This window comes from Pieris brassicae, chromosome 3 (assembly GCF_905147105.1).
Source record: "Pieris brassicae chromosome 3, ilPieBrab1.1, whole genome shotgun sequence".
Classification (NCBI taxonomy): Eukaryota; Metazoa; Arthropoda; class Insecta; order Lepidoptera; family Pieridae; genus Pieris; species Pieris brassicae.
The window spans coordinates 22805874-22822274 of record NC_059667.1 but is presented as its reverse complement, the minus strand read 5'-3'; the positions used below and the strand labels follow the sequence as shown (position 1 = coordinate 22822274).

The window sequence follows — 16401 nt, the reverse complement described above, 5'->3', positions numbered from 1 at the left end:
TACTGCAATAGCTACTCAGTGCCGATTCTGCCTGGAGAGTTCTCGAATATAATTCAAGAGAGAGATTAACATTAAAGTTATAAAATGCGAATAGTATCTACGGCGTTTTCTATCCGGTCCCCTAGCTCGTAACAATATAATAAATTAAACCTACCTTCAAAGTAACATCTGCACCTGCTTCAAGGGCTACACATACACCAGCTACCCATGAGTCCTCTACAGCCACTTGTAGCACCGTGTGGCCATCTCTGTCTTTCACGTCAACCATGGCTGACAGTAAACCTACTTCTTTATATGGGTAATTGGCTAAGATCTGGAATATGAACTATGATATAAACAAAGCATCGTTAACCATCATTACCAATAGTATTATTGGTGCTATGATTTGTTCTTAAATTATAAAAAAAAAACTTGCCTGTAAAGCCTGCTCCAATTGCTTCTTAACACAAAGATGGAGGGGTGTTTGACCCGCTGTATTTAAACAACCCACACATACACCAATATCCAGAAGTTGTTTGATACTGTCAATATTTGATAATTCTACAGCTGTATGGAGAGGTGTGTCTATATCATTTATGCCGTCTGATGTCATTGAGTTGTGTTTTCCACCGGCTTTAATGAGCATTTTGATGACCTCTGTAAAGCTAAAAAAACCTTTGATGTATGTATGACTGTTACATCTTTACGCGTCAAGCATTTCAATGCAATTTTAACCAAACTTTGTCAGCTTGTGTTATTATTTAGTTTAATTAATAATAATACTGTACTAACTTTTCAGAGTTGATATTTTCATTATGATAGTGTGCTGAACCCACAACATCCAATGCAGTTCGTCCAAGGACGTCGGAAATATTAGGATCAGCCCCGGCAGCTAGAAGTAGTCTTGTACAACGACGTCTTGCGCAAGACACCGCAACGTGTAGAGGCGTCCAGCCGGGTTGGAGTAATGGTAACTAGAACAAATTACAATGATTTCTATCTTTTACTTACGTTACGGCTCTGTTGTCAATGTAATAGCTACAATTTTTATAAGTAATTAAGCTATTAATAATGTCCTCACGCTGCCCTTAATGCTCATACAGTTGTGGTCGATATCATCCATCCAACTCTTCGGAAGAACTGTATTAACTTCTTCTACGTCGCACCTCACATTAACCATTTTCATCGTTATCGGACACATTCTTTTGACGTCCTCCTCTGCTTCTGATGACATATCATCTGTGTCCACACGTTTCTGCATATCTGTTTCAATAAGTAGTAAATTTAAACAATCTAAAAACAGCTTATACTAAATAAGGCATATGTAGAAAATATTTTAAAGAACCTTCAGTAAAGTCCAAGAGAATTGCCAACTGCCTTGCATTTCCCGCATAGGCTGCGAGATGTAAGGGCGTCCTTCCATACTTGTCGAGACGGTTTTTGTCAGCACCAAACTTAAGTAAAAGGTTTAAAGCTTCGCCTCCAGTCAGAGCGGCCAGATGACAAGCCGACACATTATCGAGACGGCATGTGACGTTTGGATTCGCTCCTTCTTCTAGTAAGCTGATTAAAAAGTAGAACTTAATTCTTTATTTTAAAAAAAAACGGTGGACCCTGCGATCCACACAAGACGAAAGACACAAGGGTATGGAAAAAGTAGCGTTAGTATGACATGGTTGCTGATAGTGGCTGTACGAAGCCAAAACATACTTTCCCAAGATGGGATTTACTCTAAAAGCAATTATTATAAACAGTGTATAAACAGTTAAAAAGGTAATGAGTTTGAAATATGGATTTTTAAGCATTTACTATATAGTTACGTTTCTACATCTTCTACGTTGTAAGACTCGATCGCTTCCAGGAGATCCGTGTTTAGTCTGCGAAGGCGGCGATCATTTCGTCTATTGGTTGGACACGTTCCAGGAGTCAGCGGTAATGGGGTTGGTTCGGTGGTAGCATTGGAAGGTATGACCGCGTGTAACTTTGGTAATTTATGTCTTCTGGAAAAAGGATTAGTTATTTAAACTTATGAAGCAAAACATAAATAATTACATGGTTTGTCCATTAAAAATATTTATATCGATAAATACTTTTTGTTAGAACTTCCGTGACATAATAAACTGGAATTGGAATTGATGACAATTTTAAAACAAGGTAAATAGTTAAATTTGAGACTTTACCGGGAATTAAACACAGAACACACTGTAAATGTAGATGCTTAATGTATGTGCATAATTATGGTAAAAAATCGAATATTGTAAATATTATAAATACCTCACGACATTGCTATGTGGCATAATATTTATATCGGCGCCATTAGATAGAGTTGTAAGAAGAGGAGAGTTAAAGCCTTGCTCTGGCTCGCCATTCTCAATATCTGAAATAAAAAGGTTAAATAATTTAATATCACATTATAGAACGGATAGGGCGTAGTCATTTAGTATAAGAGTTGTGAATCTTTCCGGTAAAGATTATGGCAATTTCTTCTCAGGCGTGTACTTCATTGTTAAAGGTCGTGTCACTGTAAGGTGCCTGCTGCCTTGCTAGAATATCTATCCACTTAGTTCGGTCTATAGCTTCCGACCCGCAAGAATCGTGATTTGGTCACACCAGCGGGTCCAGGTTATCTGGTTCGTAACAGGCGATATGACCAAAGCAAGTTAGAACTCTTTTATAGCATGTTGTCTCGTTGTAATGTTCTTGTTGTAAAAAACATGAAACAAACACAAATCAGTGAGTATCTACACTGCTAGATTTGGCTAGAAAATGGCTAAAAGCCGTCCAAGGGAATTCCTGTCGGCCAGCCATTCCACCACTGCAATGAGAAGATAAAACGCTGGCGAAGAAGAAGGCCGATCTTTTAGGCTGTCTCTTAGCGTCGACTTCCTCGGAAAACCGGACCAAGGAAAAGCAACGCCGACATTATTGCGGTGTGAATCTACGATGCCTGAAGTTAAATTCTGGCAACATGCTTCCCGAAAAGCTTCTATCTGCCTTAGACATCCATAAGACGAGTGGGGCTGCTAGCATCCCCACAATTGTGCTGCGTACTTGTGTTCCTTTGTTGGCTCCGGTCTTAACGCGTCTTTTTCGGTGCACGCCCACACTCGGTCTGTCAACTATATATAACTATATGCCCGATAGCTACAACCTCCTGGTTCTAGGGGACCACCAGCTGATTAGCGATGGTCAGTACAGGTTTCCCCGTGGTCACTTTGCTGGTGATCTTCTCGTTTACCTCACACATAGGTAGGCAGAGGCAATTGAGTTGGGAGTAAGGGGGCAGGGGGAGGATCTGGCGGTAAGTTTTGACACCGTGAAAGCCTTCGATCGTGGCACAGAGCATTTCTCTCGAAACTTCCAGCCTATTGGCTCCCTCAGAAATTATGCAACTGGATTTCCAGCTTTATCGCTGATCGGAGTATCAATGATGTCATCGACGGGGCATGTTCCGACCTTCAACTCGAGAACGTGGGGGCAGGTATTTCTGCAGAACCGGAACAAACTGGTCGAAAATCAAAACTGAAACGAGGGGTCTTGGAGTAGACTAAATCTAGTCAAAATTAGAAGACACAAGTTTGCACGTTTTTTTCTAAAAACATTTTCCAACCGGCTTCATCCCTCGGCTTTTTTTATGTGGGGTTTCTATCTTGGCGCGCCATCAACATGTGGAACCAGCTGCCCACTGAAGTATTTCCGAACCGAACCAATTCCAGCGAAGAAGAAAACACCGTACCAATTCTTAAAAGTCCAGCAACGCACTTGCGAGCCTTCTATATAAGTGTCCATGGGCGGTATCGCTTAACATCAGGCGAACCCATTTGCCTCCTGTTACATAAAAAAAACAATTATATTACTTCTAAATATCGAAATTAAACGCTACTCACATTGTTTTCAATCCGCCCTTGAATCTTCATTTTGTTTTTTTCTTGTACACTGTTATTATTTGTCAAAATGTTATAAAATTTATGTACGTGTTACGTAAACACTATTGTAATCTTATATATAATAAATAATCGATTTATATTTATTAATCTATTAACGCTAAACAATACATTTTCCTTTTGACATAAGCAAGCAATAAATGCCTAATTGACATAAGCCATGGAAATCAGCGGTAGTGACCTGCAAGTGAATCTACACGCAAAGACCTAATTATGCTGTAAACCTGTCTCACCTCTGAAAAACAACGAAGAAAACATTGTTGTCCAGTTCATTATTCACTTATCTTTAAGGGTTCTTTGGATTCCATTTTGTTTTTGCAACTTCTTTTCTGATCTTATGTTTGGTTTACACGACCAGAATATCTCATGGTTATCGCATGACTAACTCGTAAACAAACATTGGTCATAACTTAATGAAGGCCACATGCGCGCGCGCGCACCGCTGTAAACCTAATACATTCGTATTTTTAATGCATATATAAAAGAAACAAATAAAATATATTATTTCATAACTATATTTCTTTGTTTTAATCACGGATTTCAGTAAGGAACAAGGAAAGAAAAAGGTACAAAATGGTCAGACTTCCTTTTACTACGAGTTGCTATTATGTCTATAATTGGCGTATTATCTTTGATGATGATATATTTACTCTTGTCGTCCGTTATTTTTTCAAGAAAGAAAATAAAACCTAAATTTGTAGTAGGTACTTGCCACTGGTGAATGTTTTGGTGAATGCAAAAAAAAAACAAATATATATTTAAATTACCTACTTTAATTAAATTATTACAATAATTGAGACTTAACTAAATATGACTATTTAATCGGTCCGATATGAGATGGACGACAAATAATCTATATTATAGACTTATTAGTTGTTGAGAATTTGACCGGTCCGATGTGAGGTATCCGATCAAAGCTATTGGTATCTGTTGTCCGCTTACTTTTACAATGGGTCAGAGGGGTACAGGCACTGCTTATGCTGGGCAAAGTAAGTACAATGGATATGTAACACGTTCTTTCAATTGTTTACAAATTTGTTAAATAAATATTATTTATCATTTATGTAACAAAAAAACAATAACTAACCTTAAAATATATTATTATTTTGCATACATTATAGAAATCAATATATAAACGAATCTAGTAAAAAGAACTTATTATTTACTTAATTTTTTGTCTAATTGAATTAAATATTGTTTGATACTTTCAATTTCTGTCGATATTTGGCTCATTTGTCTACGTAAATCGTTAACCGGATTTTTAGTTTCTTCAATTAAATTTGTGACTTCATCTTTAACACTATCCATCCCATGATCCAACACAGCTAAACGTTTCATAATCTCATCATATTTCATTTTTTGTACTAACGGTTTCTCTGCTTTTTCTATATGGGACGTTTGTTCACCATGATTTTCTAAATTGGTAACAGCTGTGTGCATTTCATCAATTTTCTTTTTGAATTCTTCCATGTTTACTTCGTTGTCTTTTTGTTTCATTTTTTCTTGAGCGATTGTGAAAATTGCTTCTCTGAGATGTGTCGGTAGAGCCTTATAATACTTCCATTTTGGTTTTCCCGGTGCAAGTATTATCATGTTAACTACTCGCCTTTTATTTTTGATGCCTTCTATTATTCTTTTCGGTAAAATGAAAATAAAAAATCTATTATAAACCAAATTATCTAGGGTGGACAAAAACTGCACCTGTTTACACAATCTATCTATATTTCCCAATATTGCCAAATCGTTTATGTCATTGACAGCGACACCTACCATTAAATTCATGATTACAATAGCTGCCAGTATTAGAAATATTAGAAAAATAAAACGGACAACAATGAGAGAAGTAGCAAGTTCTCTTGAGTTTTCTTGATCGAAAAGCGATTGATAGTCGAATTCTGATGTCATCATTACAACGGTTTTAACAAACGCAGCCCATGGACTCTCAAATGGAATTTGAGTATGAAACTGTATCATGAAACTTAACGAAAATCCAACGATGATAAAGACGAATGTTAATAAAATCTGAAAAAAGATAAAATAAAATTTATAATGTATATAAATTTTTCAATATAATATATATAATCCGCTGTAAACAAGCACTATATGTTTCCATAATAATAACTTCTACTATTAATAATTACAAACTCACTTTGATAACGTTGATAGCTACTTTTCCAAACATTAGAACATAGTAGCCCCAACTAGGGAATCGAGATAATAGGAACATAAGTTCTATCCAGGAAAAAAGTAGTGCTAAAGTAGCTATATGTCTAGGCCAGTCCGCAGTCTCAGCTAAGTTTATGGATAGTGGCAGGATAACGGCAAGACAAATCGATCCGAATTTTATCCATGTTTCCATTTCACTGAAATATCTTTTGCTTCTTATATTCATATATAATATTTCCTGTAATAAAATTAAAAATCTTATTTGTTTAAATACTTTAAAATACTTAAGGTAAAGTAAAGATTACCTTATATATTTACCTGCAGTATTATTAAAACCACGGATACATATACAACATTTGCCCAAATAGCAGGAGATAGAAATGCAGGTGGATTGCTGGCGGTATCTTTATAAAAGAACACAGACATCGTAAAAATAGTTAACGAAGAAACTAACATTGAGTATAAGATAACGATAACGTAAAAAAATGGTAGCAAAGCTTTCCACTTCAAATGCAAGAAGCTCTTCACTAACGGATGTACGAGTAATTTCCTTTGTCCATATCTATTGCCAGTTTTGAGAAGAGCTTCAATGACTTTCATTTGTTCCATTTCACAAACTGAGGGAATGAGTATTCTATAGTCAATGTTGATCTCACAGTTTGAGTCGTGGAAGTTGGCACAGTTCGAATTTATATAGGAATCGAAAAGCTCAGACAGGAATTCTGTTGGCATGGACAATGTGTTTAAAATCATATCAATAGCTGTCTGTCTATATTTTCGAGGACCATCAGTGTTCCCTGACAAGTCTGCGCCTTTTTGGAGCAATAGCGTTATAATATCTCTACAGCCGTGATGGCTGGCGGTATGAAGAGGAAACCATCCTTTGCTGTTCACTTCGTGTATTGTGGTTTTATCAAATTTTACTATAAATTTAGCTACATCAATAAAATTTTTCATAGCAGCGAGATGTAACGGCGTTGAACAGAAATATGGACTATCCGTTGTTCTTAATCTCACATCTGCATTTTTCGAAAGTAAAAGCTCGACACATTCAACACTATTGCTCATTACGGCAAAATGTATTGGACCAAACCCTCTCCAATATCTAGCAGATAGCGAGTCTATCATTGACATAGCTTCCCCCTCGTTGTGCTCTAATAAAATCTTTAATATTTCTGAATGACCATACTCCGCAGCTTTATGTAGCACGCTCACCTCTCCAGATAACTTAATTTTAATAGACGCGCCTTCTTCTAATAATGCGTAAACGCAGTCTGTATTGCCATTCACAATAGCTTTAAATAATGCTGTTTCACCATCTTCATTCTGGCAGTCTATTATGCCTTTTTGTCGAGCTACACTTAATATTTCCAATAGCACATCTATGTTTCCGATGTCAGCTGCTGAATGAACTGGAGTTTGACCATCATATGCCTAAAAAATTCATGTCATTTAAGTTTTCCCTACCAAGATTACGGATATCATATATTATTACTACTACATACTTTAAGTGTAACATCGGCTCCGGCTTCTAAAGCAATGCATACGCCGGGCACCCAGGCTTCTTCGACAGCCTCTTGAAGTACTGTATAGCCATCCTTATCCTTTACATCAACCACTGCTGATAGAGGATCTACATTTAAATACTCATAGTTGGCCAACACCTGGAATGTTAAATTGTATATCATAATCTGCGCCGTATGAATTTTATTAGAAGATGTGTTCGAACGTATTATCTTAGAATTTATATTAATCTATAAAAGTGTTTTTACTTTTACACAAATGTACAGACCACCGTTAGCTTTTAATACTCTTGATACTGAGTCTTTAGCTCTGACCAAACATAATAGAATGCTTTGCTGACAGTAGGCTGACAGCAGCTTTAACTATGATTACCTGTAAAGGTTCGTGTAACCTCTTTTTAACGCATAAGTGCATCGGCGTTTGTCCTTCCGAGTTTAAGCAGCTAACACTTGCACCAATGTCCAAAAGTTCAGTTATTGCATTAATATTTTCAAGTTCCACGGCTGTGTGTAGTGGAGTTGCGATGTTATCTAGTTCTTTTGATTTCATAGTGTTGTATGTTCCACCAGCTTTGGTAAGCATCTTAATTATTTCTGCGAAACTGAAACAAATACCCAATTTTTTCGCATTAGAAAATCTATGTGAGATTTATAGCGAAAACAATTTTATTATACAATGGCAGTAAATGTAGTTTTGTATCGTGTAACACATAAATCTCTGAATCGATTCTGGTCAGTAATCTAGTATCTATCTCAAATATGAACCTATGCCAGTCAGACTACAGTCGCTGGCGCTACAATAATTTGTTTATACTAACTTTTCAGCTTTAATATCAACGTCAAGGTAATACGCTGAAGCAATAACGTCAAGTGGCGTACGACCTTGTGCATCCACAATATTTGGATCTGCTCCCGCAGCTAACAGAAGCCTGGTGGAGTGACGTCTAATGCAAGAAACGGCCACATGTAATGGTGTCCAGCCTGTTTGAAGAAGTGGAAGCTGCAAAATTAAATTTAAGGGTCACATGATACTTCTGAGTTCTGATTCTCCACTATTTTATGCCTACACACCGTTCCTTTAATCTGAAGACAGCTATGGTCAATATTGTCCTTCCAGCTACTAGGAAGCGTCCGGCTCACATTTGAGTCATCGCAGCGTACATCCACCATTGCTTGAATCTCTGGACACAACTTTTTTACATCTTCTTCAACATCAGATGACATGTCCTCTGATTGGACGCGCTTTTGCATTTCTGAAATGATTTGAAATAATTGAGGAACAACTTCTATACGACATATTTTTATCTGAATACAGCATAGAAAGCTAAAAGCGTCATATTTTTACGATGTATCCCTTAATTATATTCAGTTAACTTCTTCGTTTAAGCATAAGTAAAGCAATAATTGTCTGAATTATTTTATATTAATATAAAATTTCTAGATTTTGATGATCACATGAACAGACAGAAATGTGACTGCTACATCATATACTCGCACCCAAGAAACTTTAATAACATATTTGGATCTCAATGTTAATATTTTAAAATATTATTATAAAATATTATTATAAATATATTTAGTGTTTGGATGTGCGGTATTTCTTCCTATATAGAAATATTTCAATAATTTACACTTCTCTACAAAGTTACATTTTCAATTTTGTTTTACGTAGACCTTCTTTAATTATTGTTTATTATTCGCACAGGCCGAAAGGAAGCTTGACTTGACATGGAAGAGTAAACTAATTACGTATCTGACGAAATCAAATTACACTCGTCAAAAACCGTTTTGTAAACGACTTTAATTTTGAAAATTTTCAAGCCCCAGAGGTATTTTTAATGCATCATGGAGATAGCTCAGAATTTTATGGTGAGTGCTGAAAATTCCAAAAAACTATGAACTAGGCATCATAAACATTTTATTAGATATCTCCATTTCACGTTAAGACACTTAAAAGCAATCTAAATTATATTTTTATAGGTCTCGTAAAATATGATGGGCATTTCATATTGGGCAATTTACAGCGCTTTTCATATAAAATATTAAGTGCTCAATCTCTTCAACTATAATTATTTCCTTATGTACTTGTATACAGCCTCTGCGATATTCCATTTTAATATAATTATAAATAAGCTTTAGAGTTATTTGATTTTAATATATTGGCTCAATAATTCTTACAAGCTAGAGGTGTGGATCTTGTTGGACCAGAGGTGTTAATTGTAGCAGTGAATTGCGCCATAGTTTAGACTTTAGTCTTTCACAATGTTTTTTGCTATAACATAATAATTCCTTTTTAAAATTGCAAAATTTTTACAGGGTCCTTTAGCGACGGACACAATGACCCGAATAAACGAGAATGGCAATGTCGTGGGGACGATTATCGTGAACTGCGAAGGGTTTCCGGAGACCACGACTCTGGACAGTTTAACAGCGGCCACCTACTCTACTCATATGAGAAATTTATCGCATCACGCGACGAATGCTCTTAAAGAAATTGTAAGTAATTTGGTTTTTTAAATAATTAATGAACAAGTCATTTATTTAATATTTATATATATATATATATATATATTTATTTCTTAGAGAAAATTATTAACTTGTATATCGTTTACTCCTGAAGTTAACCACGGGTTATTTTATACGTAAATATTTTGTCAAATTAGAACGCTTTCTTGGACGTATTTGTGTTTCATTAAAAATCTACTTACAGGACGTGACGGATGAGTTAATGGTTTTGCGGCTGGTCTCTAAGAAGACAGAAGCAGTGGTCGCACCAGACCATGAATTTCATTTAATCGTGGTCATGAGGAAGACTTGATATTATTTTACTTTAAAGAAATTTTATTATGTCGAACATTTAAATTTCTAAAGTCATACAATTCAGTTTGTAGTTCTTGATTGCTCAAAATTTTATTAAATGTAGAAAAAACGTATTGTGAAATAGAATTATTCATACAGAATATTTGGATCTTGTTTAGATAATTATACCCATACATGTTAATACAGTACACAGGCCACGCTGATATGCCTCGGTGTCAGTGTCTGTCTTTTTATAAGTAACTAGCGGACCCGGCAGACGTTGTCCTGTCTTAACTATGAATAATAATTTCGAATTGGTATAATAACTAAGAAATATCTCAGAAACAAAGCGTTTGTTATTCTAATGCTTTATGATAAACAACGTTCTTTGTTTGCTTTTCTGGCGCGTATATAAATAGTTTTATTATTACTGCGACATCCCGTGTATCCCCCACAGTGCGACACGGGAACAGACGACATATAGCTGACCAGGTGAAAAACATGGATTTTCAAGATTAATGCCATAAACAATTAGCGTCTTTAATTATTTCATATGTATTTTATCCATATAATAACTCCGATCGAAGCATTTTTTTTTCCATCACGCGTTCTGTCAATATTATGTCAAACGCCATAAGGTTACATGAAAAAAGTTTGAATTGTAAAACTGAAAAAATATTGCTATAGTAACAAAACTATTTTTCTCAATTTTCTTATGTTTTTCTTTATAAGAACTTTCTCCTAATAATAATAAACGCAACAAAAAATAATTAGCGATATCGGTCCAGCCGTTAACGCGTGATGCCGTGACCATTTGAAATAGGGATTCAATTTTATATACATATATAGATGGTAATCAGAACAGTACTTATGATGGAGTCCGTTATCGATAGATAATAATATCTTTTGATGATAATAAAAAATGTCGGTAATCGTGAATCTATCTTGTACATAACAGATTTATTTATTAATATGTAGATAGCCTTTGTTTTGATTTCGTTCAAACATAGGTCGTCGTCCCAAATTTAAGTAGCTGAAGGTGCGCGATGCTCAGACAGCTCACAAGAATAATAAAGTAGTATATAATTAAGATGAGAGAAAGTATTAGTGTAAATTATATACAACAAATATGATAAGAATATTGCTTTATTTGATTCATTTCCAGCTTCCTCGTTAACGTGGTGAGCCCGTCCGATAGTTTTGATAAATCCTGATCTTGAACCGCTTGTAGTGTTCTATCCGTTACGTTAGGTCTCTCGGTGCAGACATCTCGTAATTTATATATATTAAATTTACAATTCATGTGTTAGGGTAAAGGGCAAGGAAACCATAGGATTGTTCAGTTTTCATCTCACGATTATATTTGTTACCTATTACAGCTTCCTAATAAAACACACACTGAATATGCTGTACAAATACTCCTGACATTTATTACATTTAAATTCAAAAATACATTTCACAGTCCACTGGCTGGCAAGCTGTGTGCCTTCGTAATATCAATCATAAACAGTTTTCTTTATTTGATTTCAGGCGAGACGTGCATTCATATATTTTAATATATTTTCGAAAACTCATTACTGTCGCCCGTAGTATTTTTGTTTAAATCTATCGCACAATTTCCTCTAGCAAGACCGGCCAGCTTAATATGAAAAGTTTTGAAAGCTATGGAAACGGGTTTTTGTTCTGTTGAGTAAAATATTTGTGTGCGGAACTTCGCTACCATTTATTATTAAACTTATTTTATTTAAAGCTTAGGGAGTTGATGATATTGTTATGTAAATCTTGGATTGAAACGACGACTTGTCTAGTGATTTAAAGTTTCATATTTTATAAAGCATTTCAAAGATGCAGAAAACCTAGTTAGTCTTAATGATATGTAACTTTTTAATTGCCTCCAGAGTAAAATATGTTTTTATCTAATGACTGAAAAGATTCGCTTGCTTTTTGAGCTCTACGCCCATGCTATGTTTTGTTTTTGCAAAAGTCCCTATTAAGGTCTATTTAAGTATTTCATACCAAGCCCTGCTCTGGCGGAAGTAAAGCCCAAAGGTTGGAGAAAAACAAGGTAGGAATCGAACATTGATACTGAATCAAGGTAATTTAACTTTTTATAATGTGTAGTCATTTATACCATAATGGGTTTTAAACATATTGAAATTAAACATATATATTATGTATGTAGAAAACTAACCTTCGGAGAAACCCAACAAAATAGCAACTTGGCGAGTGTTTCCAGCATAAGCTGCAAGATGCAATGGAGTTCTTCCAAGGACGTCCAGCCTATGCTTCTCGGCTCCATGTTTGGCAAGAATACCGAGTGAGTCTCCACCATTTATAGCAGCTATGTGACACGCCGATACCAGATCAAGGCGGCATGTTGCGTTTGGGTTTGCACCAGAATTTAGTAACCTAAAATGTGAACGAAAATTAAGCTAGTTTTCACGACAGTTTGCCAACGTACCATTGTAAAGTACATAATTATTTAGTAAAATAAGTTATTATTTATCTTTAACACTGTACGAGATAAGGCTGTACATTTTGTTCACTCAGGCTTTCTTAGTTTTATAAGCGTGGCGATTTCCTAATTGGTCAGAGTTATGCCCCGAGAGTAAAGCCAGACGTAGGCACACTCTTTAACGGTTAACGTAACCGTAAGTTAATTCGTTAAATAGCAACTTACTATAAGCCTTATATGGCAAAAATAATTTTTTTATGTATTTATCAAGAATCATACTTAATTTTACCAATCAGTTCATGCTGCTTGATGGTGTTTATATTCATATTAGTGTATTTTCGTTATAATCTGTTTCACAAGCGTACTTAACGAAAGAACAATGATTTGCCGTTGTAATATTTCCAGGCAAATTTTTTGTTATAGATTCGTATATACAAGTCGTTTGACTTCCGCTAATACAATATACAATACCTTTCAACCTCATCCACATTGTGTGATTCTATAGCCTCCAGCAATTGAGTGTTAAGTCTTCTGGTGCGGCGATCGCTTCTTCGCCATTTCTTTGGCCACGTACTAGCAGTGTCTGGTGCGGGAGATGAATCGGGGGTGGAAAGCACTGATGATGGAGCCAGGCTGAGTGGTGGGTAGGGTCTATGCTTTCTGTAAAATTTATATACTTATTACTAACTGACCCCGCTAACTTCATTTCGCCTTAATATGTTTTTTTTAAGAAGCTGGTTTTTAGTGTTTGGCGTTCAGTTTTCCTCAAAGTTCAAGGACTAAATATATAAATTAATAAAAATAAGTAAGTGTCGTCAACTATTGTACAAAATATTAGGACGTAAATGCAAGCATTCAAAAGTCAAAAATTATTTATTCATATAGGTAACACAATGTATACTTATGAACTTCAAAAAAAACACATTAAATACTTCTAATTTTACATTTACGGCCAGTTCTCAATCCAAGGGCGTAGAACGGAAGAGAAGAAATGGCAATTAACTCTCCGCCACTCTATTTAATCGCCAAGTTATTTTTGTATTACATAACGTTTGTAAGGAGCTGCAACGATTAAACCATGTTCCACATGACATTAGCAGGAGGCATGGTGAAATAGGAGCACGCACCAGCCACCAGCCCCTCGCCATGGACGCCGCCACATAGTTCAAGTTATCTACATGTTAGCCGAAAAATCCAGCCAGATTTGTTGGCATGCAAATAGCTGGATTGAGGGTTTTGAGAATCTTGTTTTTTTAAATTCTATGCTGACGCCATTAAGAAAAAATAATACCTTTCATTGCTTGCTGTCTGTTCAGACCTGCTGTTGAGCAGTAGCGAGGTTTCACTTTCCTCGGGTATACCTTGTTCTATGTCTGAAAGTTATTAAAAAATTGCATGTTGAAATATCTGTTTTATTGAATTTTGTAGTTTAGTTTATTGATGATTCAACTACACTTTAAGATGAATAACAACTTGAAGACATTCTATTCTGGGTTGAATTAACGGTGAAAATATTATTGTTTAAAGCTGAAGTATAGAAGGTATAGGAGTAAACCTACTTGCCTAAAATGCTTTTTCGTTGCATGAAATAAACAAATGTGTCTGTACAAACGATAATGCTTATAAAAATATCACTATCATAGCAAAAATAGATACTAAATAAATAATTTAACTATATTTTATTAGTAATTTGGTTTGACTAGGCTTTGAGAAATTGTTTTATTATAAGTGAATATTTACTTAAACGTCATACTTGCCCATGGGGAATTTAGATGTTAACATTTTAAATAAACTCAAATAAACGCGGTAAACTGTGTGCGATGGTCAATGTGTTACTACGAAAACTGATGATAATAGACGTGCGCCTGAGTGAATTAAACTATATTTATTGACCATTGTATTAAGTAGTTTTTGGTACATTAATAATGAAAATATTTACTATTTTTAGGTTATGTTTGGATTTACTGATTATGTTTGATAATATAGAGAAATAGAAAGTATTGCCAATTGAAATATAATTTATTTTCGGAATATTCACGTTATTTTAAACATTTTTAAGATATTATTAGTGTGGTAGCAACATCACGAGGTAGCAAGTAGTCTCATAGCAATGCGATGAAATAAGATTTGTTGGAATTAAATAAGCAACAGACGTAAAATTATGTCTGCTTCATTGTGCGAATTAATGTAAAAATTGCATTTAGTTTTTACTGCCTACTATTGGTATTAATTACACTATTGACATGCATACTATAGTTTGAGATTCCTAAAAAAACATGAATTTGTGTAGTTATTTAGTTGTTCAGTTTATCACCGCCATTAAGTGACTAATGTTCTAAATGCTTAGCAAATAGTTCAACGTAATTGCATTGTGCATCGCAAAGCATTTTAGTTTAATCTCCAGGGCGTGGCCCTTAATGGATTGTTGAGACTGTTTCAAACAATTTGAAGAATAACATCACATATAACCTCAGTCTTTGTCATACATGTATAAAGTATCACACAAAGAACTAGGGAAATTAGTTGGTTAGTTTTTATTAATAAATGCGTTTAATGGATAACAATATGTACCAAGTATATTCCGTTTTATTCATGTAGGAATAAATTGACTTTTAAACTTAAGCCGCTTAGAAGTTTCAAGTTCGTTTGTGATTAATACGTATAATGTATCGTATTTTTAGCATTTATTAAGCAAATAACAAAATAATACGATTCTAAAAGGTAATTTTAATTTTAACACTTATTACCAGTCGTTTACAGGTATAGGTTAGAAACTTCCACTGACCTCGTTCCATGGTCACAAAATAAACAAAACTCCACGCATTTGGCAGTTTTACACAAATGTGATAACTATGCCACAGTAAATATCTACTGCATTAACTACAATCAAATAACATTGACAATATATCGAAATTTTGTAGACAACTATAGATTTAGACAGTTTTAGTTGTGATCAAGGCCTTAGTCATATTTAACATTGTTTTAATAGTTTGTTTATTAGATATTATCGTAAAATTGTGTAATTCTCAACGAGTATATCGTATTTTAAAAGATCGATTGTGCATGTACAGAGTTGTCTTTTATCCATTTGATATCAACACTTGCACGGGAAGGTAAACATCGTGAGAAAAGGCTGTGAAGCGATATCAGCGTGTCCAGCAGATATTTTAATGACAAGTGCAGAAGTTCGAGCTAATTTTCAATTCTAATTCATAAATACCATTTGTACATATAACAGTATAGTTGTGGGTTTAGCTGCATGTTGCTGTGATGATTACCATCATCAAATTCGAATTACACTCTACTTTATGTTATTAAATACAATACAAATACTATTTATTTGGTCTTTTTTCGAGTCTACGAATTACGACATCTACATCCTACGACTTATCTTGAGATAAGCTATATCTTTACCGACATTAACGTGCGTAAGTACGGTTCGGGTATGGACGGTATGGTGTGTGTTTGTTGACCTTGCATTTGTTATAGTCATAAATAATAAATAATCGAAATTGTAGTGAGGCTTCCTTGCTCC

The 16401-nt window shown here is 34.8% G+C and overlaps 3 protein-coding genes across 3 annotated transcripts; 1 reads left to right on the top strand and 2 right to left on the bottom strand.

The window, feature by feature from the left end:
- Positions 1 to 523: 523 nt before the first annotated feature.
- LOC123707172 (ankyrin repeat and SOCS box protein 11-like) lies at positions 524 to 4289 on the bottom strand. The gene is made up of 7 exons (XM_045657007.1): positions 4157 to 4289; positions 2254 to 2356; positions 1800 to 1979; positions 1325 to 1542; positions 1061 to 1242; positions 772 to 953; positions 524 to 636 (listed from the first exon to the last, which is right to left on the bottom strand). Exons 1-7 carry the CDS (start codon positions 4194 to 4196, stop codon positions 615 to 617), a joined length of 927 nt encoding a protein of 308 aa, XP_045512963.1. The 5' UTR covers positions 4197 to 4289; the 3' UTR covers positions 524 to 614.
- Positions 4290 to 5006: 717 nt separating this feature from the next.
- Positions 5007 to 15722, bottom strand: LOC123707472 (transient receptor potential channel pyrexia-like). Its single transcript, XM_045657536.1, has 11 exons — positions 15652 to 15722; positions 14158 to 14239; positions 13338 to 13526; positions 12603 to 12820; positions 8684 to 8865; positions 8431 to 8612; positions 7986 to 8214; positions 7595 to 7753; positions 6408 to 7523; positions 6073 to 6327; positions 5007 to 5945 (listed from the first exon to the last, which is right to left on the bottom strand). The coding sequence occupies exons 1-11, from the start codon at positions 15659 to 15661 to the stop codon at positions 5082 to 5084; spliced, it is 3486 nt and encodes a 1161-aa protein (XP_045513492.1). The 5' UTR covers positions 15662 to 15722; the 3' UTR covers positions 5007 to 5081.
- On the top strand, positions 9355 to 10574 carry LOC123707473 (dynein light chain roadblock-type 2-like). Its single transcript, XM_045657537.1, has 3 exons — positions 9355 to 9481; positions 9929 to 10108; positions 10323 to 10574. Exons 1-3 carry the CDS (start codon positions 9458 to 9460, stop codon positions 10428 to 10430), a joined length of 312 nt encoding a protein of 103 aa, XP_045513493.1. The 5' UTR covers positions 9355 to 9457; the 3' UTR covers positions 10431 to 10574.
- Positions 15723 to 16401: the final 679 nt, after the last annotated feature.

Coding starts and splice junctions, on each gene's coding strand:
- LOC123707172 (XM_045657007.1), bottom strand. CDS start 4,196: ATGAACTGGACAACAATGTTTTCTTCGTTGTTTTTCAGAG. Junction 1,543..1,799: donor AACGTAGAAGATGTAGAAAC/GTAACTATATAG, acceptor CTTTTTAATCAG/CTTACTAGAAGAAGGAGCGA. Junction 637..771: donor GAAAATATCAACTCTGAAAA/GTTAGTACAGTA, acceptor TTAGCTTTACAG/AGGTCATCAAAATGCTCATT.
- LOC123707473 (XM_045657537.1), top strand. CDS start 9,458: ATGGAGATAGCTCAGAATTTTATG. Junction 9,482..9,928: donor AGATAGCTCAGAATTTTATG/GTGAGTGCTGAA, acceptor AAATTTTTACAG/GGTCCTTTAGCGACGGACAC. Junction 10,109..10,322: donor CGAATGCTCTTAAAGAAATT/GTAAGTAATTTG, acceptor ATCTACTTACAG/GACGTGACGGATGAGTTAAT.
- LOC123707472 (XM_045657536.1), bottom strand. Junction 13,527..14,157: donor CAGACAGCAAGCAATGAAAG/GTATTATTTTTT, acceptor TAAATTTTACAG/AAAGCATAGACCCTACCCAC. Junction 7,754..7,985: donor GGTTACACGAACCTTTACAG/GTAATCATAGTT, acceptor TTAACATTCCAG/GTGTTGGCCAACTATGAGTA.